Genomic DNA, 25,980 nt, shown 5'->3' with positions numbered 1-25,980 from the left:
AGAATGTCTAGTCATCATTTGGGGGGGGGTGTGTCAGCAACACTTTATTATTTTGATAAGCATGAACTAATATGCAATTCACATAAGTGACACATTGTGAATATCACACTTTTAACAGAAATTGTTAATACATGTTTAATTTGGTGTTTACAATAAAAAATATTGGTACCATACAGTAATACCTCGGGTTAAAGTCGCTTCGGGTTAAATCTTTTCAGGTTGTGTCCCGCGGTGACCGGGAAGTAACAGAACAGGTTACTTCCGGGTTTCGCCGCTCGCGCATGTGCAGACGCTCAGAATGACATCACGCGCACACGCACACGCAGACGCGGCGAATCGCAGATGCGGGTTACGTTCTGCTCATGATGCGAACGGGGCTCCGGAATGGTACAGAGGTACAGTGGTACCTTGGGTTACATACGCCTCAGGTTACATATGCTTCAAGTTACAGACTCCGCTAAGCCAGAAATAGTGCTTCAGGTCAAGAACTTTGCTTCAGGATGAGAACAGAAATCGTGCTCCGGCGGCACAGCAGCAGCAGGAAGCCTCATTAGCTAAAGTGGTGCTTCAGGTTAAGAACAGTTTCAGGTTAAGTATGGACCTCCGGAACGAATTAAGTACTTAACCCGAGGTACCACTGTACTTCAATTTTCAAAACACCCTCACTCTTTATTGTTAAACTCCTTAACATATTGTCTATCCTTACCATATACTTTGAGGCTTCAAAACACATACATTTCAGTAATCCTTGAGTGTCAGCCAGGCGCAAAAAATGGCAGCCAGACTTTCTGAGGTGCTCGCAAATGGAGAATCTTTAGGCACAAAATGCACCTGGCGCCCTGCTAATTTCAAACCCTGTCAGGAAAGCATCCCAAAGAGTAAGCGTTGTGTGAAATGGGTGACTGCAACCACTTACACATATATTCTGGTCACAACAGTGAGGTATAATTACCAGGTACCCTTAATGACTTGTCTGTCTAGTCACCAATGCATGCTTGTTGCGTTTGGGCCAGGGCAATGGGGCCTTTCCCCCCAATATTCACCTCATTTTAAAACGAGAATACCTTTTCAATGTTTACACCAATGTATGATACATACTGTATTTTGCTGATTCTCAAGTTTGGGGAAGTGATCTCATCTGTTTCCGATGTCTACGAAGCTGTTCTGAAGCCAATATAGTTGATTCATTAAAGGATGTAAAAAGGATTTGCAACTCCACCCTACAAGGAAGCTGGCTATATGCCATGTGTGTGTTTTAAGGGTCAAAATTTCTTTGGGCTTTTTAATTTCCTGGAGACCAGTGTCATGTACTAGCAGATGAGTGAGTTGTAACATTCTGCCGAAAAATCCAGCACAACTGCTGCAGTAGCGGAAACTTGTTGAGCAACAGATTGAAGAATCTATTGTGCAACAATGTTTCCCTGGTACAAAAGAGTTCAAGAGCAGAATATGTATATCGCTAACAGTGTTAGAAACTCTGATATATTGTATAAAGCTAGGCACTAAATGGCTCCTTAAACCAAGGTTATAGTTGCCAAAGCAGAATGCCTTGTTGCCATTTTGTGGTAGGATGGCTCTAAAGTCTTATTTTTCAAATGATGGACTGACTGTGATTGATTAGTTAAACATGTGTCTAGTATAGATGTATACATGTGTCTAGTTCAGATTACTTAAGAACTTTGAGAACTTAAAAGAATTAAAGACACTTGGTCCAGGGACAGTCCACATATATACTGTACTGACCTACTCACGCCTCTATTTTTTAATGGTGACTGCTCCTGCTCAGACTGCACAGAAAAAGCATTTTGTTTCTTGAAATTCATTCTGATTGTGCGGATAAAACACAACTGACAGAATTCTACAGGATGTGGTATTAGTCTGCGCAAACAGTCAAGATCCAATGATCTGCAGGCATCTTCACTTGGCTGCAAGTGGTCGATATGTGCTTGGCGCCTGGCTAATTTCTAACACTGATCCCTTGAAGGCTGCTTGAAACCCAGCCTAGAGTTGATGCAGGTGCACGTCACCGCACACACTGCTATTCCCTAGAGAAGCCTTCACCAATTTAGAACCCCCCAGCAGTGTTAGAAACTGAGATATGAAAGCTAGGTGCTAAATGGCACCATAAATCCAGGTTATAACCACAGCAATGGACCACAGCCTAGGCCCTAAAAAAAGCTCAACAACTTTGAACTGAACCCCCCAAAAACATGGGTAGATCACTGCCAGATTTTAATTCAGAAAGTAGATTGCAGCCTCTTGGGAGTTGGTCACCCCTGGTCTAGTCCTTCCCCTGCCCACACCCTTAATATTCTTAAGAAGGTCTCTTCACCAGTCTTCAGAGAGTGGCTGGAAGTGGGGAGGCAGAAAAAGGTCCTCCTTTCCTTCCACTCTGCAGTTTTAATCTGAAATCTTAGGCGCAGTACTGCACCCAGAACTCAGAAACTGCTCACGCTAATGAAATTACCTGTCGCAAAGTGCGCCTAGCTGCCCTCCAGATGTTTTGGACTACAACTCCCATTAGCTCACAGCCAGCAAAACTTCTCAGGACTTCTAGAAATCTCAAGTCTTACAGAAGAGAGTAGATTTTGTGATTCTGTTACTGTCCTAATAATACAGTTTCTGAAGACACTCGGCAAGCATCTGACCCACCATATACCATCCTTGGAAGCTGCGCTACATATAAGTCATTCCTCTTCCATTGGTCCTAGGCAAATCAGAAACTTCCGGTGTGGCCTCATTCTCTCAGTCCCTCTCTTACATGCAACCCGAAGTGGCCTTGAGCCCAAGCGCTGCCTCTCTGAGACTCCCACGCACCCAAGGCAGAGTGCTTTGCTGTGTTTCTGATCAAGCCGCATCACATGATGCCTCAAGGACTCCAAGCAATGCTGCATCATGGAACTCATCTTTTCGTCTCCAGAGCCACAGAGTAGGATGATTAATAGCCTTGGAGGAGAAGCCAGGTGCTCAGATACACTTACATCAACAGGCAATGCATGTCCTAGTTTCCCTCTCTCCAACTGAAATGAAAAATGCAGGCACTACCTCCGAAAACAAATTGTGCCGTGTGGCTACTCAAACAGGTTTTGAGCCCCAGACTGCCTATGAATCAGAACATAATACTGTAAGAACACCCTCCTGGATCAGGCCAATGGTTCATCTAGTCCAACATCCTGTTTTTACAGTGGCCGCCCAGATACATGTGGGAAACCCACAAGCAGGGTCTGAGCACAACAGCACTCTCCCCACTGGTGATTCCCAACAACTGATATTCAGAGACATACTGCCTCCAACAGTGGATATCACAACATCCTTACTACGAGTGCTAGAAACTCAGATATATAAGACAGACACGAAATGGCTCCTTAAACCAAGGTTACGGTTGCCAAAATGGAATGCCTAGTTGCCATTTGGGGGCAAGACGACTCTAAGTCTTATTTTTTTAAGGATGGGCCAACTGTGATCAATTCTCAGTTAAACACCTGGCTAGTTCAGATGACAACCTTGAGCTAGGTTAGGAGTTTTGAGAACTTGAAGAAGAAAAGTCACTTGGTCCAGGGACAGTCCATATATATTGGCCTATTCCAACCTCTTTTTCTTAATGCACTTGCTCAGGCTGCACAGAAAAAGCAACTTGGTTCAACAGATTCATTGTGATTGTACAGATAAAATACAACTGATAGAATACTATAGGACAGGATATTAATGTGTGGAAACAATCCAGATCCAGTGATCCCCATATGGTGGAGATGTCAGGCACCATCCTGGCACCCAGGCATCTTCACTTGGTCACAAGTGGTCAAAAGCTAGGTGCAAAATGTGCTTGGCTAATTTCTAACACTGCTCACTAAACTCCTACCACAAGAACCGAGGAGCACAAAAGGAGATTTATATACAAGACAGCAATGTGGGTTTTGCAGAATACTTTGAATTGCATGCTGCTCAAATTGCACCTTCACTGCTGCTTCCTTTGCTGCACTGGGGGGAAATCACAGTGCTGCCTTGGAGTTATGTGTGGACAGTTGCTTTGAACTTCTCTCCAAACAAACCACAAGCAAGCAGTCAAGGTCTGCCTGGGGGTAAACAAACCAGGAGCGCTGGTTTGCACATAATGCAACACCCACAGCTGTTGTTTCCTTCCAATTCAGCAAAGAGTTTTTCAGGATTTGAGCAGCATGCAGGTAGGTAGCATGCTGCTTACTCATAGTCAGCCATAGTTTTCCTAGGATATGGTTTATCATTACAGTCATACCTCGGGTTGAATACGCTTCGAGTTGAGCGCGTTCAAGTTGCACTCTTCGGCAACCCGGATGTAACGGAGCATGTTACTTTCGGGTTTCGCTGCTTGCTCTTGCGCAGATGCTCAAAATGACGTCACGCGCATGCGCAGAAGCAGCAAAAGGCAACGTGCACATGCGCAGACGTGCCGTCGCTACTTACATTTACTTCTGGATGCAAACGGGGCTCCGGAACAGATCCCATTCGTATCTAGAGGTACCACTGTATATGTGAACATAGATATTCAAATACAACTTGGTTCTTTGCTTAATAAAAATGTTATTATTGTTATTGTTATTATTGTTGTTATTGTTATTACAATAAGTGGTAGAGTTTAGAAGGGGGCAATACAAGACAAGACAAGCATTATGTCGAATCAAACCAAATAAAAAGAATGCATGAGCTGGTGGCAACTGGTTCAGGCTGGGGGTTACAAAAACAAAGGCCTGCTGTGCTTATTATAAAAAAGGGCAGCCTGAGCTGGCCCACCTACATGCCCAAGTATCTTTGAGGTGGGGTTGAACTATTCCTAACCCTGAAACAATTATTCCCGGAATGCAATTTTGTAAGGCCAGTGCTTTTAAAACTAAGTATACATTACTTCATATGCATTTTAAAGTTGTTGGCATCCATTTGTCTCGAGAGAGAATGGAGTGTTCCTCGGGGAGGGGCGTCAAACCACTGCGTTAGCAGCAGAGACGTGATTTCCTTGGGGCGCAAGCCTGGGCAGTGTGTATAGAGGTCCCTCCTTTTGACCTCACTGATGTGGTCCAAAGGAAAGGAAAGAAATACGTTTGGTACCAGCTTGGCTACAGGAGTTGCCAGAAAGAGGCATATAGGGCGTCACCCAACCGTCTTAAGGATGCCATTCTGGATTTGTGTAGGGTTTACTCCTTGGTCATTTCTCCTCCTAAAGATATCCCACAAGGCAGCGGTGATTTAAGGTCAGAGTTTTCCTTCTCTGAGAGGGGCTACCTTTCCCTGTTGGACGAGCCACACCGGCCCCTCACTTCCCTGTGCAGAAACCATTTGGACCCATTACCATTGGACCCACTCTTGGTCTTGCCTGCTCCATCAGCCAGAACTTGTCTTTGCATGCTGTGGAAGTCCCCAGTTCACTGAGGGTTTGAGACCCATCAGCTACCCTCGCCTGGTTTAACCGGCCAGCCAAAGCCAGATGTTGTACTATGACTGTTACGACAGATGTAATTCCTAAATTCATTGTGTGAATGCTGTTAGTGCAACGGTTCTCCACCTGTGGGTCCCCAGATGTTGTTGGACTACAACTCCCAGCATCCCTGAGCTCTGGCCTTGCTAGCTAGGGATTATGGGAGTTGTAGTCCAACAACATCTGGGGACCCACAGGTGGAGAACTGCTGCGTTAGTGGAAGAACGCATTAAAAAATCAAGGGCACATCATAGCTCAGGGTCAGGCAACATGGTGCCCTCCCAATGTTGCTGGACTCTGACTCCCATCATCCCTGACTATTGGCCATGCTGACTGGGGCTGATGGGAGCTGGAAGTCCAACGACAACTGGAGCGTGCCACAATGACTACCCATATCCTACACTTTGTGGATTTTACATTCACAGAAGATTCTTGCAGCATAAAGCAGACAGAGGAACATTCTGCACTTTTATTCCTAGTTACTGGATTTATTTCCTGCCCAAACAGCCCAGGGCAGAAAGCAAGATCCACCATTTTTTAACGAAGCAAAAACATTCTGAAACCATTAACACATTCTAAAACCAATTACACTCATCTAAAGGCAACTGCAGTTAGAAACATTCCAAAGTAAGTTTCAGGTGAAAAAAACCACATCTTTCCATCAAGGAATCTGGGGGTTTGCCAGGGACAGTATCCGTCAGTCACCAAATGTCTAAAAATGTTCTCCTAGTGATGAAGACAGAGGCACTTTGCTGGGGACTCATTCCATAACTGGGGAACTACCAGTCTCAATTGCTGAAAACTTCTTTTCCCCACCTGCGAACTGCTTTGACCACAAATGCAGTACATAAAAAAACTGATTATGCCATTCTGCCCTTTTCCCCTGTATGGCTGATGGGGCTCCAAATTGTCTCTGACAATCCTGCTGGTCTTCACCACCACATGTAGCAACTGTATTTTTATAACTTGCTGATCCAGCAACTCAGCTGAGAGAGAAATAGGCATGTATTTATATTTGCACAATTGGCTTCTGGTTGACAGTGCTGTAAAAGTAACACAGTGAGTTTTTCATTTTACATTTGCGTTTCCATTCCTCTAGCAGAATTATTAATTTGTATGGGGCTTTGCCTTAAAGAACAAATATTATAGTAATCACACCAAGACCTCGCCTAAGTTCTGCAAAATTTACAGCAAGATTACGGTAATCAAAAATCAACAAAGAAGGTTGAAGTAACTTAAAAGGCTTAACTAAATATCCCAGAAAGCCAAATTAAGTTTTTTCAATCGTTCTGTGTAAACTCTGGTGCCTCTGCCTCTCCCACAACTTGCAAAATGAGAACAATGCAAAAGAAAAATAAAATAAAATCATACTCAATTTGCTTAAATTGCAAAGTGGACACTTTATAGCAGAGATGCAAAAAACGCATTACCTTAAACAACAACTTATTCACTATCCTCTTCAAGTATCCTTACAAAAGCTCAAGCCACAGTAAGTTGGTTGATATTTATAAGTTGCCACGAGACTCTTCGTTGCTGCAGCAGTCAGACAAGGCTGCTTTTCTTATACATGCTTATGAAAATAAAATGCACACCAAACATCTTGCAGTTATGAAAAAGGTTGCTAACTTGTAGACATACTTACAGCATCATATTAATCTCATCGCTGCTTAAGACACTATCCAAAACACATCTTGTTTAAGACACTATTTCCATATAAAGCAGAATATCCATAAAAGAAATTTGCAGAGTTTACTGGATTTAACAGAGTTTACTGGATTTATTAATTTCTGAGAAAAATACAGCTCATTCCTGTAGTTTTGCCAAAGGCAGATCTAGAGTCTATTGCAGCCTTTTCCAACCTGGTGTCCTACAAATGCTATGAGTCCTACTTAGGGATGGTGAGTGATGTAATCCAAAACATCTGAAAAGCAGCAGATTGATTAAAAGTTTTAACACCACTGGACGTGACTTCACCATTATAGAGTTCACACTGTCCAAGAGCCACTTCAGCATCTACTGCAGAAAGTGTTTCAAGAATACCATAGGCCAATACAGGGCTAATCTGAAACAGCTCTATAAATTCACTTCCCTCCTCTCCCTTTTTCAGAGAAATTCCACCATCACTATAGATTGCACAGTCTTGTGCGCACCGACCCCTCTCGCTCTCCAGGCTTCAAGGATAACCGCCTAAAGCCTCCAGAGTGCGGCGGGAGCTCCCGCTGCGCTCCGGAGGCTTCGGGTTCCTTTCGCTGAGGGGTGGGTGCCCCTTCAGCTAAGCAGGAGGAGAAATGGAAGGGGCTCCGTTTCTCCTGCCGCTTCGCTGAAGGGGCGCTACGCAGAGAGGGGGAGATTTTTTTTTTCTTGTTCTCTCCCTCTAAAACAAGGTGCGTCCTATGGAGCGAAAACTACGGTACTTTGCTCCACAACTTTAAAACTCACCTGTCCCTTGCACTAATGGGCAGAGAACTGAATATAGCCCTACTGTTCCCTTGCAAACCAGGGCGAGAAATCATGGTTTGAAGTGGGTCTGCATTTCCCACCCTACATGAGCTCTTCCATTTATTATCCATTATTATCCAGTATATATTTTGGTAGAGGAACATAAAGAAGAGAAACTATCGAAGCTTCACATTTTCTTGATGCATTCTTAACCTGTTCTGTGCCCAATATCTGCTGTCATTTGAACCTTCTCCTCATATTGCATTATTTTATTTCATCAGTCCTTGTTGGACCTAGACATATAAATATACAGGAATATGTATGCAGACTGCTTCACTTTCAAGCAGATGCAGTGAAAGCTGCCTTAATGTGCTGGTCCCGGGGGGAAGGTTACCGTTGGCGTAGTCAAAGTCCGGTCCTGGGTCACTAGCCTGGAAACAGTTCACAAGGAGCGGGGCGAGGTCCAAAGCAGGAAGCCGGGCGGGGACAGGAACACTGGAGGGTCAGGTCTGGGTCCGGGCAGGAACAGGTACGCAACAACGACGTTGCTCCCGCAACCTGGGACCGGGCTGACTGGCCTTTATCTTCTCTGAGGCCAGGGGCGGTCCCAGCCCCCAGGAGACCCGCCTCTCCTGGCCTTAAGGCGAGCACTCCTCCTGGGAGAAATCAATTCCCTTCGCCTCTCTGCCCTGAGCCTCTGCAGTTCAGAAGAGGCTGAAGGGTTACTGGGCCCAGGGGGAGACTCACCTGTAGGCACTGAGTCCTCAACCACCTCTGGAGCCAGAGTGGATTCACCTGGTGTCTGCTCCTGAGGATCCGGCACAGGTGCAGGCGCCTCAGAATCAAGGCCCTGCCCCAGTTCAGCCGGCCCTGGAGGCGGGGACTCCTGTGCAGGCTGGGATTCCTCCGGTTCACCCTCTGAATCGGATTCCCAGGCCATCACACTTAACAACAGACTAATAAGCACACTACAGTTTGTTCACACCAAGAACTGGGATGCCCCATTCTGGACCAATTGTAGTTTCCAAAACATTTCAAGGGAAACCCATCTAGTGAGAACATTAAATCCAGGACACGAACAGGGGCCCTAGCACCCAGGAGTTCTCCAACAAGACATAATCAATTTCTCCCTCATAGCTCCTTTGTCCTCATAATCTCAATGAATTCAGACAGGAATTTCCTGTTCATTCAAATGAGTGCAGAGTTGCCCTTAAGTGTGGCCTTTTATTCATAGCCACTGTATGCCTGAGCTCTACATGTGTGTAGAACGTTATGGTAGGGAAATTCCACCTACCCAGTCACAAAACAAAGTCATAAAAATGGGCAGAACAGGAGACTTGAGAACAAAACATTCTTGGGGGAAATGGGGGGGGGGAGAGGCAACTAGCCTCTTCTACATGCAGTCCACAAAAAACAATCAATGCACTGGCTACTTTTAGGATGCTTCCGATAAATACACCCTTTCCCTGCACCTTTTTCATTGTGCAACCCACCTGCAGAAACCTTCCATTATAAAACTTGTCACCACTTTTGCAGCAGGGACAAAAGTCCCATTCTGGGACAGAGCTATAAATGACAAATAAATGTTGCTTGCGAACAAAATGCAGGCAGTATAATTCTCTTAACCCATCTTCAGTGTCAGGTGCTGGTGTGGTTGCTCGAGAGTAAACAGGCAAGACTCCAACCTGTATTTCCAGACTTTATTCTTGGTGCAAACTATTTACAGTAAAGAGTGTACAGTGTCTGGCTCAATCACTAGCAGAATCTGGGAGTGGTCGGTCTTTGTACCTCCCCCCAGCATAAAAGTCACATCACCCCCAGCCTTTTCCGCCCCTCTCTACGCCAAAGCCTACGGCGCAGAATGGGCGCTGGCAAGAGTGTACTTCCCGCCTCTCCGGTTTGCTCAGGCTCGGTGTTGAGGCTCTCCCTAGCATCCCCTGGTCCCCTGGTCACCAGAAGAGGAACTGCTTCGCAAGATTTTCGGAGGCTCCCTATAACACAACTGCCTTTCCATCTCTCGCCTCTGAGCTGATGGCAGTTCCCTGACATTCAGGTTATTGTATTTGAAATAAGTTATCCAATAGCGCATGAGCTCTGGGCTTAAGCTTCTTGTCTCATCTCAAGTACTTGGTTTATTAAATGGAAACTGACAGATCATGACTGTCAAATGTGAAATTAAGTTTCCTATACAAAGGACTGCTGTACTGTACTGTACAGCAGAGCTCAGAAAGAGAACCCAATTGTGGGAAGCTGCCCTAAATGTTGCCCCTTCCAATGTCTCCAAAAAGCAGTGGAAATTAGGGACAATGTTTAAGGTAGTCTTGACCAACCAGGTGCCCTGCTGCTGTTTGAGGCTACAATTCCCACTATCTACTGTTGACCAAAAGAGCCCTCACTACAATTACATCTGGCTGCAGGCCAATTTGAAGAATATAAGTAGAATGAATTTCATCCATTTACTTTCCGGTTTGTTCAAAAAAAAGTATTTATATTACACCATTCACCTGAAAAATATTTATTTACTCGCTTACATTTATAATCCAGCTTTCCTCCATCATGGAATCCACGGAGGCCTACATGTGGTTTTCAGGCAATCCAAGCACTGACTAGACCAGGACCTACTTAGATTCAGCAAGGTGGTCTCCTATGTGTCATTCAAACTATACCCTGGGACTTCAGTAAGAATAGATGTTGAGCAAGCATTTCCAAGCAGAAACCCTGAGCGCCAGGGCAACTTAAAAACTTGCATAAATAAGGAACAACTAAGAAAGGGGCATGTTGCTCTATGACTTTTTTTTCTTTCTTTTTAAGCAAAATGTGGCAATGAACACTCATCGCTTAGCAAGCATGGATGATTTTAAGGGTTGGGGTGCTGCCAGCAGCCCATAAAAATGTACTCTGTGATCCTGGAGATAGTACAGAAACATCCAGCTCCACCTATGCCTTATAATGCTTCCCTGACAGCAGCATCGGAAGAGGGTTCTGGTAAGAGGAACCAGTTGCCACATTTGTCATGAGTGACTCCATGCCCAGGGATGTAAGCATTCCATTGCCCAAATCATCTTTCCCACAGCAATGCCTCAGCAGCCTCATCCTAAATTTGACCATGCACAAGTTCAGTTGCTGCAGCCCTGGTTGCTTCCTTAGCCTCCGCTTCCAGATATCGCCTCTCTTTTCCTTCAAATCCCTCCTCAGAAGCAGCCACAAAGCAGTGGTGCAGGCTGAGAGGCTTAAGAAGTCAGAGCACAGGGTCCACCTGTCTAACAGGCTGGCAATGGCTCTCCAGGGATTCAGAGAAGATTCTCTCCCCGCCTTACCAGGAGAAGCCAGGGACTGAAGCTGGGGTCTTCTGCATTTATTCAATTTATATACTACCCTTTATCAAAGATTCCAGGGCGGTGTGCAACATTAAAAACACATGACAGAACATCAGTGACAATAAAACAGAATAAAAAGCATACTGACAGACAGTCTAAAAATAGAATAGTCATTATAATAACAGTCCTCTCCTCCACACTTTCACCGGCCATAGATTATTTAATAGCTATAGGATTGGGTAAAGAGGAATGTTTTTCCCTGGTGCCTAAAGGCATAAAATGATGGTGCCAGGCAAGCCTCTTTGGGGAGAGCATTCCACAATCAGGGAGAAAGAGCCCATTCTCTTGTTGCCACCCTCACATGGCACAGAACTTATATGCAGGGAACAAAGTTAATTCACTGACACACTGTTCTCATTGCACAGCATCCCCTTGCACACTCGTCTCTACTCATTTCAGAATGAAGCTTTCACAGTACGAGAATACAGAACAGCCTCCTCCATCAACGCGCACACACACTCTCCAGATGTTTTGGACCACAACTCCCATCTGAACATAGAACTTGACACGGTGTAGGCGCAGTTTGCTGCCAAACAACAGCAGAGCTGCCAAAATCAATCAGATTATTGCTCTTGGTTTCTGGCAATGCAGAAATAAGGAATCAAGTAAGCAAACGCCACTGAGCAGACAACCGTAATGCTGTGTGGAATACGGTCCAAAGGTGGGAAACCTCAAGCTCTCTATATCTGGCCCTAGCCATTCTTCATTCATGCCCCCACTTCACAGGCCACTTCACAAATTTATAAACCATTTTTACCACTACAGTAGCACCTCTGGATACGAATGGGATCCGTTCCGGAGCCCCATTCGTATCTAGAAGCAAACGTAACTAGCGACGGCACGTCTGCGCGCGTCACTTTTCGCTACTTCTGCACATGCACGTGACGTCATTTTGACCGTCTGCGCATGCGCAAGCGGTGAAACCAGGAAGTAACACACTCCGTTACTTCTGTGTTGCCGCGGAGCGCAACTCAAATGCTCTCAACCCAAGGTATGACTGTACAAAATAAAAACAAAATGCAAAATGTAGAAGTTTTTTTTAAAAAAAAAATCTTCTATGAACTCTGAAACAGTAAAGCCATTCAGGAAGTATAAAAATATTTAACACTGTTTCTAAGAACGTAAGAAAAGCCCACTGGATCAGGCCTGTGATCCATCCAGGCCAGCATCCTGTTCTCACAGCGACACAGCCAAATGTCTATGAGAAACCCTCCACAAGCACATTTCCCCAGCCCACCTCATTTCGGTTTTCAGCAACTGGTATTCAGAACGATTACTGCCTCCAGCCATTGTACATTCTACAGAAGTACAACTAAATCCCATATTTGACTAGGTCACACCTCGGGGATAGCCTTTGATAACACCTCCTTCTTGCCTAGATGGTGGAAGGAGGGATGTGTGCATAAGAGTGTGTGTGCTTAAGGAGTGTGTGGCTGGAAAAAAGTCTACTGTACAAAGGTGTCACATCCATTGCCAAACCCACTTCAACTCCCGACTCTGTCCATCATTTGCATGTGGCCCCTGGAATGTTCCCCATGAGGGAATGCGGCCCTCTGGCTGAAAAAGCTGCTCTTCACCCAGAACAGAACACACACACATTCTTGAAATTCAGTCCGCTTGTGTTTAATTTCTATGCTTAAGCTAACAAGAGAGTCCACTGTTTTGATCACTTAACAAGGTTGTTTTCTAGAACTGACAACTTAATTCCACCTACTCAATACATTGCTCAAAAGGACTAATTTCAATGAATATGAAGTTAATGGAATAGGGTGGTAGCTCTGACATGAATATATATGCATGGCAGCTTCATGAAACTTCCAAGTCTAGGTCCTTCAGTAATTCTTTGTCCAAATCATGGACCATAAAATTGTCAGGCTGGAAGGGACACCAAGGGTCATCAAGTCCAACCCCCCTGCAATTCAGGAATCACAGCTAAAGAATCCCCAACAAACGGCCATCCAACCTCTGTTTACTTTTGTTTCACTTCTTCAAAAAGAATACAAAGGCAAAAGTAACAAAACAAAACAATATTTCCTCTTAGACCGAGAAAAAGAAATGAAATGAAATTGTTGGTACTGGTTACCAATGCAGCACTACCTCAATTTTCCCTCAAGCACTGAACTAGGACAAAAAAGAGTCGAAAAACATATTTGGTCAAATATTGCCAATGACCTAACATACATACACTTATAAGCAATTGTTGTTCTAAGTTAGCTATTACTGTTAAAATGAAATTTATTTTTCTTTAAATTACAATGAATTGTTGTAGTGTTCTTGGACATGATTTCTATAAATATGAATGATTTACTCAGCTGTTCTTCTTTGGCTTCTATCCTAGAATACTAGGATCAGTCAGCATACAGTTACATTTTTTAAAAAAAGGAAATAGTTGGATAGCTCAGTTGGTTAGAGCGTGGTGCTGATAATGCCAAGGTCACAGGTTCAATCCCCGTAAGGAACAGCTGCATATTCCTCCATTGCTGGGGGTTGGACTAGATGATCCTCAGGGTCCCTTCCAACTCTATGATTCTATGATTACAAAAGCAAAGCAACATGAAGCCTTCTTTAAAAAGAAACACAGTTCAGTGGTGGATCATCTGTTTTGCATGCATAAGGTCTCAGGTTCAATTTCCAGGTAGGGTTGGAAGAAACTTGTATCTGAAACAAAGAGCTGCTGCCCATCAGTGCAGAAAATATTGAGTAAGATGGACCAATACTCTGACTCAACAAAAAACAGCTTCCTGCATTCCTAAGTCAGGCGTGAGAACCTATGATCCATCCAGAGATGTTGCTGGACTGCAAGAACTACTCATTTTTAATGCATTTACTTTACTCACATTTACAGGCAAAACCTTCTTTAAAACATGCTCAGCATTTTACTCCCTGCTTCACATGTTACGCCCCTGAGCAGAAGTGTATGATGTTGGGAAGATTAATAATAATGAACACTAAGTGACCAGAAAACTCTGAACATATGGAAGAATGGGACGGAAGAAGGTCAAATGTGTTTCTAAGATAGGTACGCCCATGAATGAGTTCACCATTTACCCCCATTGAAGTTATGTAACATAGAAACATCTTGCAAAGTTTCCCAGCGTATAATTACAGTTGCTATGGCAACATGTTTTTATATGAATTTTAGTATGGAACTGGTAAGAACCACAGCAATACAATCCTTGCTTTAAGAGACAAAAAGGGAATAAGAGGCACCTAAAATTGTACAGAGTCTTGTGGGCACCTTGAAGACTAACCTATTTATAATGGCGGAACCCAGCAGTAGTCAACCTGAAGCCCTCTCAAATGCTGTTGGGTATCTTCCATAATCACTGATGGAAGATATTCAGCAGTTGGCCATGTTAGCTGGGGGTTACATGAGTTAGCAGTCCAAAAACACCTAGAGGGCATCACATTTGCTACACCAAGCATAAGCTTTCATGAACAAAAGTCCACTTTTTTCATAAGTTTCATGAAGAGCTCACTTGAGATGCAGGTAAATAAATGTATACCTGGGGGATGGCATGGTGAAAAGCAAGGAAATGAAATGCGGAAAAGTACAGATGGTTTTTGTTTAATTACATAACACTGGTAACTCACAGAACAGTTTTCTGATACAGACACCCTAGCATTAGTTAGCCAATTAATACACATAACTGTCTCCATTCAATTCACAATGCAATGTAACCCTTGGCGTTTTGTAATGCACGAGTTTCCAGTTTCCCTTTGAAGCTCAGTCTCTAAAAACACCATGCTAACTGAACCATAACCACCATTCATTCTGGTCAAAAGGGGACAGAACTCATGCGTGTAATAAATATTCTGGTGTACAGTAGGAGATCATGAACTGCAGTTCTTGGAAGAAGGCCACTTCCTGATGTGAGGCTCCACAGTAAACAATTGCTCACGCTGCCTTTTAGAACATCAGGGACAAGCCTTGCAACGTAAAGACGATGGACACAACAAGTCACAACATCCCTATACGTGGCTGCTGCAACCACATCTGATCTAGGGCAGGACTCCCACTCTCATCAGTCCCTGCCAGCGCGACCAATGGTCACAGATTATAGGAGTTGTAGCCTAACATCTAGAATGCACCACAGTGACTACTTCTAATTTAAAGAAATAAAGGCTAGACAGGAGCTCAGCAAAGCTGTAAGTTTCAAATGAAAGATTGCTTTGCAAGGGCACAGCATTAGAAATTACACTACAAGGCACTGAAGTTAAAATATCTCTGTGATATTGTTAGTCTACAAACAAAGCCCCTTTGTAGTTTCTCAATCCAGCTGGCAGGCAAGTGCTGGTCACATGAAACCAAAATGGGGAGGTTTCCAGGACTACATTTCAGGCAGAGTGGCTGTCTTTGTAGTCAGCAGCTACTGCTAAACACTGACCTGGTTCACGTGTCATGTTAAACAATTGATAAAGTTTACCTATGGTATAAACACAAATGAGCAGCATGCTTAAAAGTCCCCCACTTTGCACTTCCCCTATGCCAGGTGAGGTCGCCATGCATAGCTCATCATGTTGTCTAAACCCAGCCTCTAAGTTCTGCTCTGAGCCCCATCCAAGTTTCTGTCATTGGCTTATAAAATTCTATTACCTTGGGGTCCCAATGCACATGACAAAGTGCATCAGCCTCACCATTTAGGTCAAGTATAGCCAACATGGTGCCTGTTAAACGTTGGACTACAATTCCCATCATCCCTGATAATGGGCCATGCTTGCTGGGGCTGATGGGAGTTACAGTCCCAGAACATATGGAGGGCACAACAGTGGCTACTCCTAATGTAGCTCATAGGAGAAGGTTCTTCTTAGGGCCTTACTAAGTGGATATCCCTAAGGAAAATGTCCTGGGTTGAGGGCCTTCATCATATGAGGCCCTTCTCTATGTGCCCCCTCCACTCCTAGGTTTGGCAACAGGAGTATGGGGCTTTTCAGTGGTGGCTCTCGGTTGGTGGAATGCTCTCCCCAAGGGATGCTTGCCTGATGGCACTACAATTACATAGCTTTAGGTGCCAGTCAAAAAGCATTTCTTTTTTGGCAAGCCTTCAGTTCTTAATTACCTGTGGCCTCCTTGAGCAGGGGGCAAGTTTTACTCCTGACCTTTAAAAAGAAGGTTGTCTTTTAGCTTTTTCTTTTATGCCAGTTTTAATGTGCGTGTTGCTTTGTTTATATATTGTAAGTCATTTTGAGTTATCTTGGTTAAAAAATGACCAATAAATTTAAATAATAATAATAATGAAACACTCATGCTCACAGCCTACCCCAGGCTTATGTTTCTCATTTGTGGTCGTACCAACTTGGATTTGCCTGCTCTCTTGCTGCCATGTCACAGATTTTGCCTGATTAATAATGCACACTTCTACCAAGGTCTTGTTTCAATTTTCTGTAGAGTATCAAGCACATATTGCAAGGCTGCCAGGGTGCATGTACTTGCTTGTCAACATTTGGCAAGTTGTCCGCTATAAATACTATCGCAGCACATTCTTGAATTTTTGCAAAGGCAAATATAGCTGCACTTGAGGACATTAGCTACGCGGGGCCAGGCACAGCTGGAGGATTCCTTCAAGGACTGCAGTTGGCACAAAGGACGTTTCTTAAGATGAATTATGCAAAATAGTTCCAGACAAAGTCAACGTGCTGCTTATTGGGGTTCTCATTTCAGATGGCTATCTGAGCTCTAAATCATGCTGCTAAGTTCACTGACATTGTGCTTGTGTGAGATGCTGTTCTGTAAGCAACCCTACTAATCGAAGACCCACCCAAATAGAAAGCATTATTAAACTTTCCATGGAACATGATTGGTTAATAGGCTATGGGTGAGCTAGAGGTGAAGCGGCACTCTCCTTGAGTGAGAATAAAAAGGCTAGTTAGACTCTCTTTTTTCTGTTCACCTGATACACTGACGACGTGACAGGAGTCAAGAATACAAGAGTCCCACCTTCATTTGGTCAGTGGGAAAGACTTCTGAAAATCTCCATCAGTTGCAGAGATATTGACTTCACTGTGAAATATTTCAGCTGATCTATTGGGTTAAATAAACTGTGTCTGCACTCTTTTGCATTTCCTTGTTAACAAGGTGTTCTACCTCCCACACACCAAATTTGCTGTAAATCATGGTGGCTAACCTGTTGCTGAACCTCAACACCCAACATGCCTGGCCCTTGGCCATGTTTGCTGGGCCTGATGGGAGCTGAAGTCCAACGCCACCTGGGAGCCACAGGTTTGCCACCCCTGCTGCCCAAAGAAGGGTGCTTGTCCCAAAGCATTATTGAATTAAGGTTTTCAGCAAGAACAATAGAAAGCCACACAGGAAAGAGGAACACACAGCTGCAATTCAGCAGTGTTGGCTGCTGCTTAGAAATGGCAGCTCTCAATATTGCCAAGTGTGGCGTAGTGGTTAGAATGTCGCACTAGGAACTGGGAGACCAGGACTGAACTCCCCACAGAGGCATAAAGCCACCTGGGTGATCCTGGGCCACTCATTGTCTCTCGGCCTAATCTACCTCACAAGGCTGTTGTGAAAATAAAATGCCGAGTGAGAAGCACATATCCATTTTGAGCTGTTTGGAGGCAAGGTATAAATGTAAAGATGGATATAAGAACAAATGCTCTGGGCTTCCTGTATTTTTCTTACTTTCCTAGCTACAAAGTTCTGCCTATTCAGAAAAGGGAAACCAACATGATCAAGGAGCTGGAAAAACTCCTATATGAGGAAAGATTGCGGCATTTTTATTTATAGAAAGAACAAACAAGAAGCTGCAAAATAGAAGTGTATAAAATTATCCAGGGAGAAAGTGGTTGGAGAAAGGTATTGCTCTCTGCCTCATAGTACTAGGACTGGTGGATATCCAATGAGGTTGAACATTGGAAGATTCAGGACAGGCAAAAGAAAGTCCTTCTTCCTGCAGCACTTAGTTTAACCATGGAATCAGCTCCCACAATAAATAGTGACAGCCGCCAGTTTGGGCAGCTTTGAAAGAGGAATACAGAATACTTGGAGGATATGGCCAACTATGGCTACTAGCCACAACCGGCACACTCAGCCTCCACAGTCAGAGGCAGTTTGTTTCTGAATGCCAGCTGCTGGAAAAACTAAGGGTGTGGGGAGAGTGTGGCTGCTGCTTCCAGGTCCTGCTTGTGGGTTTCCCACAGACGTCAAGCTAGCCACTGTGAGAACAGGATGATGGACTAGATGGGCCACTGGCTTGATTCAACACAGCTCTTCTTATGTTATTATGACATTCTCAAGTCTTTGAAAACAAACCTGTTTACATTTGCTACTCAGCTCAGGGAAAGGTCATTCTCAAACCAGTATGCAGTCTCAATATTTAATGCTGGCAATTTGATTAGCAGCAAAGCAGTGTTCTCTCACCTAGTGTGTGTGTTAAATGGGAAAATAGCTTGGGGCTCCGTTCTGTAAAAGAGGTTTTTGATTTCCAATGCATCTGAAGTGTTGACCAGGAACACTTTCTCTATAAAACATATTAAAGCCCTGCAGGACACAATATGTATGAAAGCTTGCGCTGTGTTCTAGGAATCCTGCCTGGAGAGTGAGGATTTTCACCTGAAGCATCAATAGAAGTTATTAAAGGCTAGATAGAGGTAAGTTGATATATTTCTTTCTGATAAAAACTTTTTATTGCTTTTATCTATCATGTTCCTGGACCTAAACTCTTCAGCTATGAAAGAAACAAGATCATGAATTCACTGAAACAAATAATTCATGGGGAAATTAATTCATGGGAATCCCAAGCTGGAAGAAAGCTATTGCAATTTGGTCCTGCTAGCAGGGCTTCCAGAGGAGAAACTGGTTGACCACTGTAAAAACAAGATACAGGGCTAGATGGGCCTTTGGCCTGATCCAGCAGGGCTCTTCTTGTGTTATTGATGCAGGGATGCCCCTAAAGCTGTCAGACAGAAAACATGCCCCAAATTTTTTTGCTCTCACAAATTACACTAGGTGCAAAAGCAATAAAAGGAATACAATCAGTAAAACCACATTCATGTGAGATACCTAAATAATATAGTAGCAGAATCATGCTTTAAAACTGACTTTACGCATCACATCTCTCTAAAATCCTGACAAAAGATATGCTTCTTCACCTGTCACATTTGTTTTAGTCCTAAAGTTCATCGATTCCAATGGTTCTATACTCTAAGTAAGACTAATATCAGATACAACCCATAGCCACTCAAGAGTGTAGCTGTTAAGAACCATTTCTACCCCAAAACAGAGGTAAAATGTAAAGGGACCCCTAACCATTAGGTCTAGTCGTGACCGACTCTGGGGTTGCAGCGCTCATCTCGCTTTATTGGCCAAGGGAGCTGGTCATGTGGTCAGCATGACTAAGCCGCTTCTGGCGAACCAGAGCAGCGCACGGAAACACTGTTTACCTTCCTGCCAGAGCGGTACCTATTTATCTACTTGCACTTTGACGTGCTTTTGAACTGCTAGGTTGGAAGAGCAGAGACCAAGCGACGGGAGCTCACCCCGTCGCGGGGATTCGAACCGCCGACCTTCTGATCGGCAAGTCCTAGGCTCTGTGGTTTAACCCACAGTGCCACCCACGTCCCCAAAATAGAGGTGCAGGGATGCAAATTCCCCTTGACTTCTCTCTATCACAAACAAAAGCCATTAGTGGTATATGGAAAAAGCAATCAGCCACCTGAAGGCAGGAAGTTATAAAATTGTTTAATGCAGTCATCTTACAAATGCTGCTTATTCCATTCAACAGGCTTAGGGAAGCTTACAACACAGTACTAAAAATATAAGTATCAACAGAATAATCCACTGCTCCACACCAAGCAAAGCCTGAATAAAAGCAGCTTGAAATGTCTAGTCTATGTTATAAACCTGTCATTTCACAATATAAAGTGGATGGTTTGGTGCGAATCCAGAATCTAAGAGTCTGTGATTGTTGCCAAGTAAAGTGCAACATATTTTTCCACCCACTGATCCAAAAGTGCTAATACATGAAACAAAGCAATGAGTAAATGAGTAAGTTCACTTGAGCAGCAAGTCACTTGACAACGTTAGCCAACCTTACCTGTGCCTGTTATCCAGACCTGTGCCTGTTATCCAGACAACCCAAAGACCGCAGACAATTTTATTGATTCTGTTCGGTTTTAACATTTGTTGCGGATGCCACAAAAGCACTACATGAACTGAAAGGCAGGATATAAATATTTAAGCAATAATTTGTTATTTATTTCCTTTCAGACTTTGCCTATACAATACTCATTTGGCTATTTCACAAAAGTAAACTAGAAGCATTCTTCATTCAAGATGTTTTTGGAGAACCACTGCCAACATGCATCTGGGAAGACAATTTTCCTGTTGTATAAGAAGCCTTGCGTTCCCAGCAGCCGTCACTGGTGCAACAGGAAACAAACTTGTATTTAAATACTTATATCTGACAAAAGGTTGCCTATTCTTCTCACACTAAGCAAGAAGACAGAACAATACCAGAGCTCTTTCCAGCCATTGCAACTTTCTACTAAAGGCCTAGAAGACCATAGTGTGGAAATGACCACAACTCCAAAACATAAAGAAGGCACCAAGTTTCCAAAAGCTGGACCCACAGCTTCCAGCCTAACCTTTCAGATTACAAGAATTCAGAAATTCATACAGAATTAAATTGATTAAGTAGTACAGTTTTACACTGGAAGTCGAACAGAATCCATTCCACTTCCAAAACATTCGGAAACCGAAGTGTGGCTTCTGATTGGCTGCAGGAAGCTCTGGAAGTCGCGGCGGACATTCGGCCTCCAAAAATAGTTCGCAAACTGGAACACTCACTTCCGGGTTTGCAGAGTTCGGGAGCCAAAACATTCAAGAACGAAGCTGTTCGAAAACCAAAATTTGCTAATGTACTCATTAGCAAATTAGGTTAAACTAAACCTAATCAATAATTGAAAGCAGTTCTCTTCTTAGGCAAGAAATTAGCATGGCAAAAGCATTACCTGCGGAACCTTATCAGAGAGAGAACTATCACTACCATCTGAATTTCATGGTCTTTGTCTCCATTGTTTATAACCCATTTTTCCTCTGTGTGCATCTGACCAAGTGAGCTTTCACCCAAAAAGCTGTATGCCACAGATCTCTTGTAAGCCTGTTTTTGCAAAAACAAAAAATACCCTTTCTCTGGAAATTGAGCACAAAGATATTGCTAACTATTTGCTCCCGTCTTCCCCTTTCTCATTGTATCCTCCCCCCTTTTTTCTTTTATTTGTTTTGTTACCCTGCCACTCCCCTCCCTTCCCTGTTTTCCCAGCTGCTGAAGCTTAGACCATAAACTCCTGCAGGCAGGAACTAGTTTCTTGTTACTGTTATTGCAAAGTGCCTTCACCTGAAGCGCTAAAAACACCAGGAATTTTCAGGATGATCCCTCCACTAACACAACTGGTACTTGGACTGCAGCTACTAATTCAACAGACAAGAGACCTACATTGAAGGCATGTTTTACAGTGTGGTGGGACACACTACCACATGCTGCTTGTAGAAACTGCACTACTCTATCTTTCATTTGTCACAATTCAGACAGTAGCTGAGCATGCAGGCAAACAAACGCAGCATTAACACAATTTCCCAAAAAGGTATAGAAGCCTGCCTTATACTACATCAGATCACCTAGCTCAGTCCTGTCAACACTGACTGACAGCAACTCTCGTTTCAGTCAGGGGTCATTCTCAGACCTACCTGGAGATGCTACTGAGGACTGAGCCTTAGAGCATGTGCTTTGTAGGCAAAAGGTCCAACAGTGAGCTGCCTACAACCCTTCCCCTATTATAGAAGGCAGCTTTATATGGAGTAAGGTCATTGGCCCACACAGCTTTGCACTGCCTACACTGAGTGGCAGCAGCTCTCCCAAGATTTCAGAAAGGGAGCTTCTCCTAGCCCTACCTGGTGATAGCAGGGATTGAAGCTGGGACATGCAGAAAGCAGGTGCTCTACCATTGAGCTATGGCCATTGATTCCTGCATTGCAGGGGGTTGAAATAGATGACCCTCGGGGTCCCTTCCAACTCTACAATTCTAGGATTCTATGAGTCAAAAACATTGGTCCATCTAAGTCAGTACTGTTTGCACTGACTGGCAGTGACTCTCCACGATTTTAGACAGGAGTCTCTCCTAGTCCTACCTACACAGGCCAGGGATTGCACCTGGGACTTTTTGCACGCAAATTAGATGCTCTACCATCGAACTAAGGATCACAGATACACTCTGGGTGGCAGGTTGTTGCTGGTGAGTTATTGGGGGTGGGAGCAGCAGCAGTATTCGGAAATCATCTGAGTTTTCCTAGCAGCTGCACAGCACCCATGTCACACGACCACGACCCCCCTCTCTCGAGTGCTATACTGTACATTAGACAGTCAGCGTTGCCGTAATACTACTAGTAACGGGCCACGTCGACTTCTCCTACCCCCTAGTCTGCAGAAGCAGTACTCGCGCGCCCCACAAGCGCCTGCCCCCCCCTTTAACAACTACCACACTGCCCCTAAAGTTCGCGCACTCACAAACGTTAGCAAAGGAATGCCCGGGCAAAAAAAGTGTACCACGGTACCTGTAGTAGCTGAGCAGCCCGTTGCTAAGCACGAACCAGCGGCGCTGGTAGCCCTTCAGGTAGTTGGTCCACTTGAAGAGCCAGCCTTTGTACGTGTCGGGCCCGGGGCCGGCCGAGGTCGGGGTGGTCGCGGGGGTGGAGGGCAAGGGCCCCTCGAGGGTGGTGGCGCCGGCCAGGCTCATGGCGACGAGGAGGGCGGGGGGAGGAGGAGGGCGGCGAGGGGGCTGCTTGCAGGCCAGGCAAGGAACGGCGCTGAGCAGGGAGACCAGCCCGCGGGTGCCGGCGCTGCACAGCGGCGCGGCTGCCTTCCCCATAGGCGACGCCGCCGCTGAGGCTGCGCCCGGCCGCTCCTCCTCCTGGCTGCTTCGCCTCAGCGCCGCCGCCAGGGCTAGCGAGGGGGCGGGGCCGCGCGACACGTGACGGCGGCAAGCCGCGCCCCTCCGCTCCTGGCCATGTGACGCCCCACCCCACCCGAGGGAGCGGCGTGACGCGACCGCTACGACAGCGGCGCCCCGCGTTCTGTTCTTTCCCCTCTCCGACGGCGAGGGCGCCGAACGGCTCCCGAATCACGTGCGCCTCGTCTGCGAGGCTCGTCGGGCTGCCGGAGGATCGGAGATCTCGCGGGAGTTGTGTGGAAGGCGGAGGGCGGGGAATGGAAAGGGGGCGGGGCCGGCAAGGCGCCAATCAAGGAATAGGGATGCGGACGCCGCTTGATTAGAATAAAAAAAAAGGCGGGAAGCTCCTCGAGGCTCAGCGGTTCGCTGTCCAGGTGGAGGCGCCGGCGGCCATTTTGCCACGCTGTTACCTCAGGTGACAGGGCGGCAAAAGCTTCGACTGGCGACGTGGCCAAGGCGACGCAAGCGAAAGCTTATATCAAAAAAAATTATATATATATATATATATGTCATTTATTACACATTTATATATAAAGAGCCCTAAATCCAGTCAGTTTTAAACAAAACAGTCGCTGCCTTCAGGGTTACAATCTAGAAAAGGGAAAAGGAACACACCGGGGAGCGAGCTTAAGAAAATATGTTTTGATAAAAAATTAAAATGGTGTTTGTATAAATATATAAGTTTTAAAAGTCAGAAATATTAATGCATCACGGTGAGAATTCTTAAAATAGTTATAATCAAAGAATTAAGTAATAAATGTTTTAAACAATTACTGTACATTCTAAGAACGTACATCAAATATTTGAAAAATGGAAGCATTCACTTCTGGGTTTTCAGCGTTTGAAAGCTGAAACGTTTAGACTTCCGAAGCAGCATTTCAACACATGAAACACACATCTAAACTGTGCTAAACTGTCACTCCATCCAGGCAACACCTGACTCTGCATTTTCTCACACAGTTTTACAATTCTGCAAAACAGAGGTGTGGTAAAATGTGTATGTGGACACCTGCCACTACAGATGTTGTTGGGGATCTCATCAGAGAATCCTTTGCTAAGGTTGCATCCTACGGGTCAGGTAGCACAATGTACCTGGAGCTATCCATGGTCCTGACTGCTGATCCCCAGAGAATGCTGTGGCTGAGTCAGCAGGCTTGCCCTGCCCGGACTTGTTATGTCTGGGCTTACTTCCACCTGAATCCGCCCAACTCAGCCTGCCTCATCCCTTGTGAGCCTCAAGTCCCAGCTACAGGATTGATGCAGGAAGATTGCCGCAGTACAAATATGCCAGCAAAGCCCATCCAGCCCGGGTGTCTTTAACAGAGGATTAGACAGATTCATAGAGGATAAGCCTATTAACTGCTACTAGCCACAATGACTATAGTCTGCCTCCATGGTCAGACGCAGTACAGTGGTACTTCAGGTTACATACACTTCAGGTTACACACTCCGCTAACCCAGAAATAGTGCTTCAGGTTAAGAATTTAGCTTCAGGTTAAGAACAGAAATTGGGCTCCAGCAGCGCGGTGGCAGCGGGAGGCCTCATTAGCTAAAGTGGTGCTTCAGGTTAAGAAAAGTTTCAGGTTAAGAACAGACCTCCGGAACGAATTAAGTACTTAACCCGAGGTACCACTGTAATGCTTCTGAATATCCGCTGTTGAACACCACAGGAGAGGACAGGGCTCCTGTGATTGGGTTCTGCTTGACTGTGAGAACAGGGTGCTATACTAGATGACTCATTGGGCTTATCCAGTGAACTTTGCTTATTATTTTATTTGGCACATGCTGACCTGCACACTGCTTTGCCCCTCCTGGTAAGCAACAGTGGCCCACCTGCCAGGCTCATTTAGGTCTGACCTGGGAGCACCGGGAGCTAGGACAAGTCAGAAGCAACAACCATTATAGTTCTGGGGACAGGACTTCAAACCTACAAGTGAGTTGGTGCCTCATAGGAGTTGTGGCCACCATATCTCCAGTCACCTAGGTCCTTTCTTTCTGGATGATCAAGGGACAGGAAGAGACTTCACCCAGAATGATGCCGAAAACAGACAAGTCTTTAGCAAGAACACTGCAGGCAGGGTTTGTGCCTAGTACAGGCATTAGCAGAATGAATTGTCAGGCACTAAGAGGCAATTTGCAGTCAGTCCTGGTGCTGTCTTTTAGTGCGAACTTGAGCCAGGATATCCATAAGCTGGTGGGAGGCACCTGAGAGAACAGAACCATTATTGGAAGGCAGTCAGCTGTCCAGTTTTCTGTGCAGGTGTGTGAGATGCACACACAAAAATGTGCATTCTGCTAGCAGCCTGTTGTGATGTCAGATGAGAAAATTTACCTTGCCAATCTCAACTCAGTTGTGTACAGACCAATTTTACCATATGAGACTGCCCCTTTAGCACAGATGATCAATGTAGGCAATATCTTCTTGTCTTAATCCCTTCCAAATGTATGTCACAGAAATGAATTAGATCTTTATTGCTTTTGCAAGTCAGGTGTCTAGAGTAAACATAAAGGACACCATTCATTGCATATTCAGCTCACCAGACATCTCTGCTGATAGCTGGCAGCATCTTTTGGCCACATAGAGAAATAAATAAAAGAAGTACTTATTAGTTTCTCTATGTGAGTGGTATAAGAGGATTCAAGTTCAGGGATTCCTAGAGGCTCACCACTGGAGGGCTGTTGCTGCCAGCACGACATGAAGAGGAGGGTGCTAAATTGTTTGTGTGTCCGACAGATTGAAAAAAGACTACATCATCAAGG

The 25,980-nt window shown here is 44.8% G+C and overlaps 1 protein-coding gene across 1 annotated transcript in view; it reads right to left on the bottom strand.

The window, feature by feature from the left end:
• Nucleotides 1-23,160, bottom strand: part of OSBP2 (oxysterol binding protein 2) — a gene marked incomplete at its 5' end in the record, with an annotated part of 159,727 nt that extends 136,567 nt beyond the window's left edge. Inside the window, one exon of the mRNA XM_082203116.1 lies at nt 22,826-23,160. Within this exon, the coding sequence (XP_082059242.1) occupies nt 22,826-23,139 (314 nt within the window). The remainder of the gene's footprint in view (nt 1-22,825) is intronic.
• Between the last annotated feature and the right edge of the window lie 2,820 nt (nt 23,161-25,980).

Source organism: Podarcis vaucheri, assembly GCF_965113315.1.
Source record: "Podarcis vaucheri genome assembly, chromosome: 16".
Classification (NCBI taxonomy): Eukaryota; Metazoa; Chordata; class Lepidosauria; order Squamata; family Lacertidae; genus Podarcis; species Podarcis vaucheri.
Note: the sequence above shows the minus strand (reverse complement) of the source record. Positions and strands in the feature narration are given on the sequence as shown.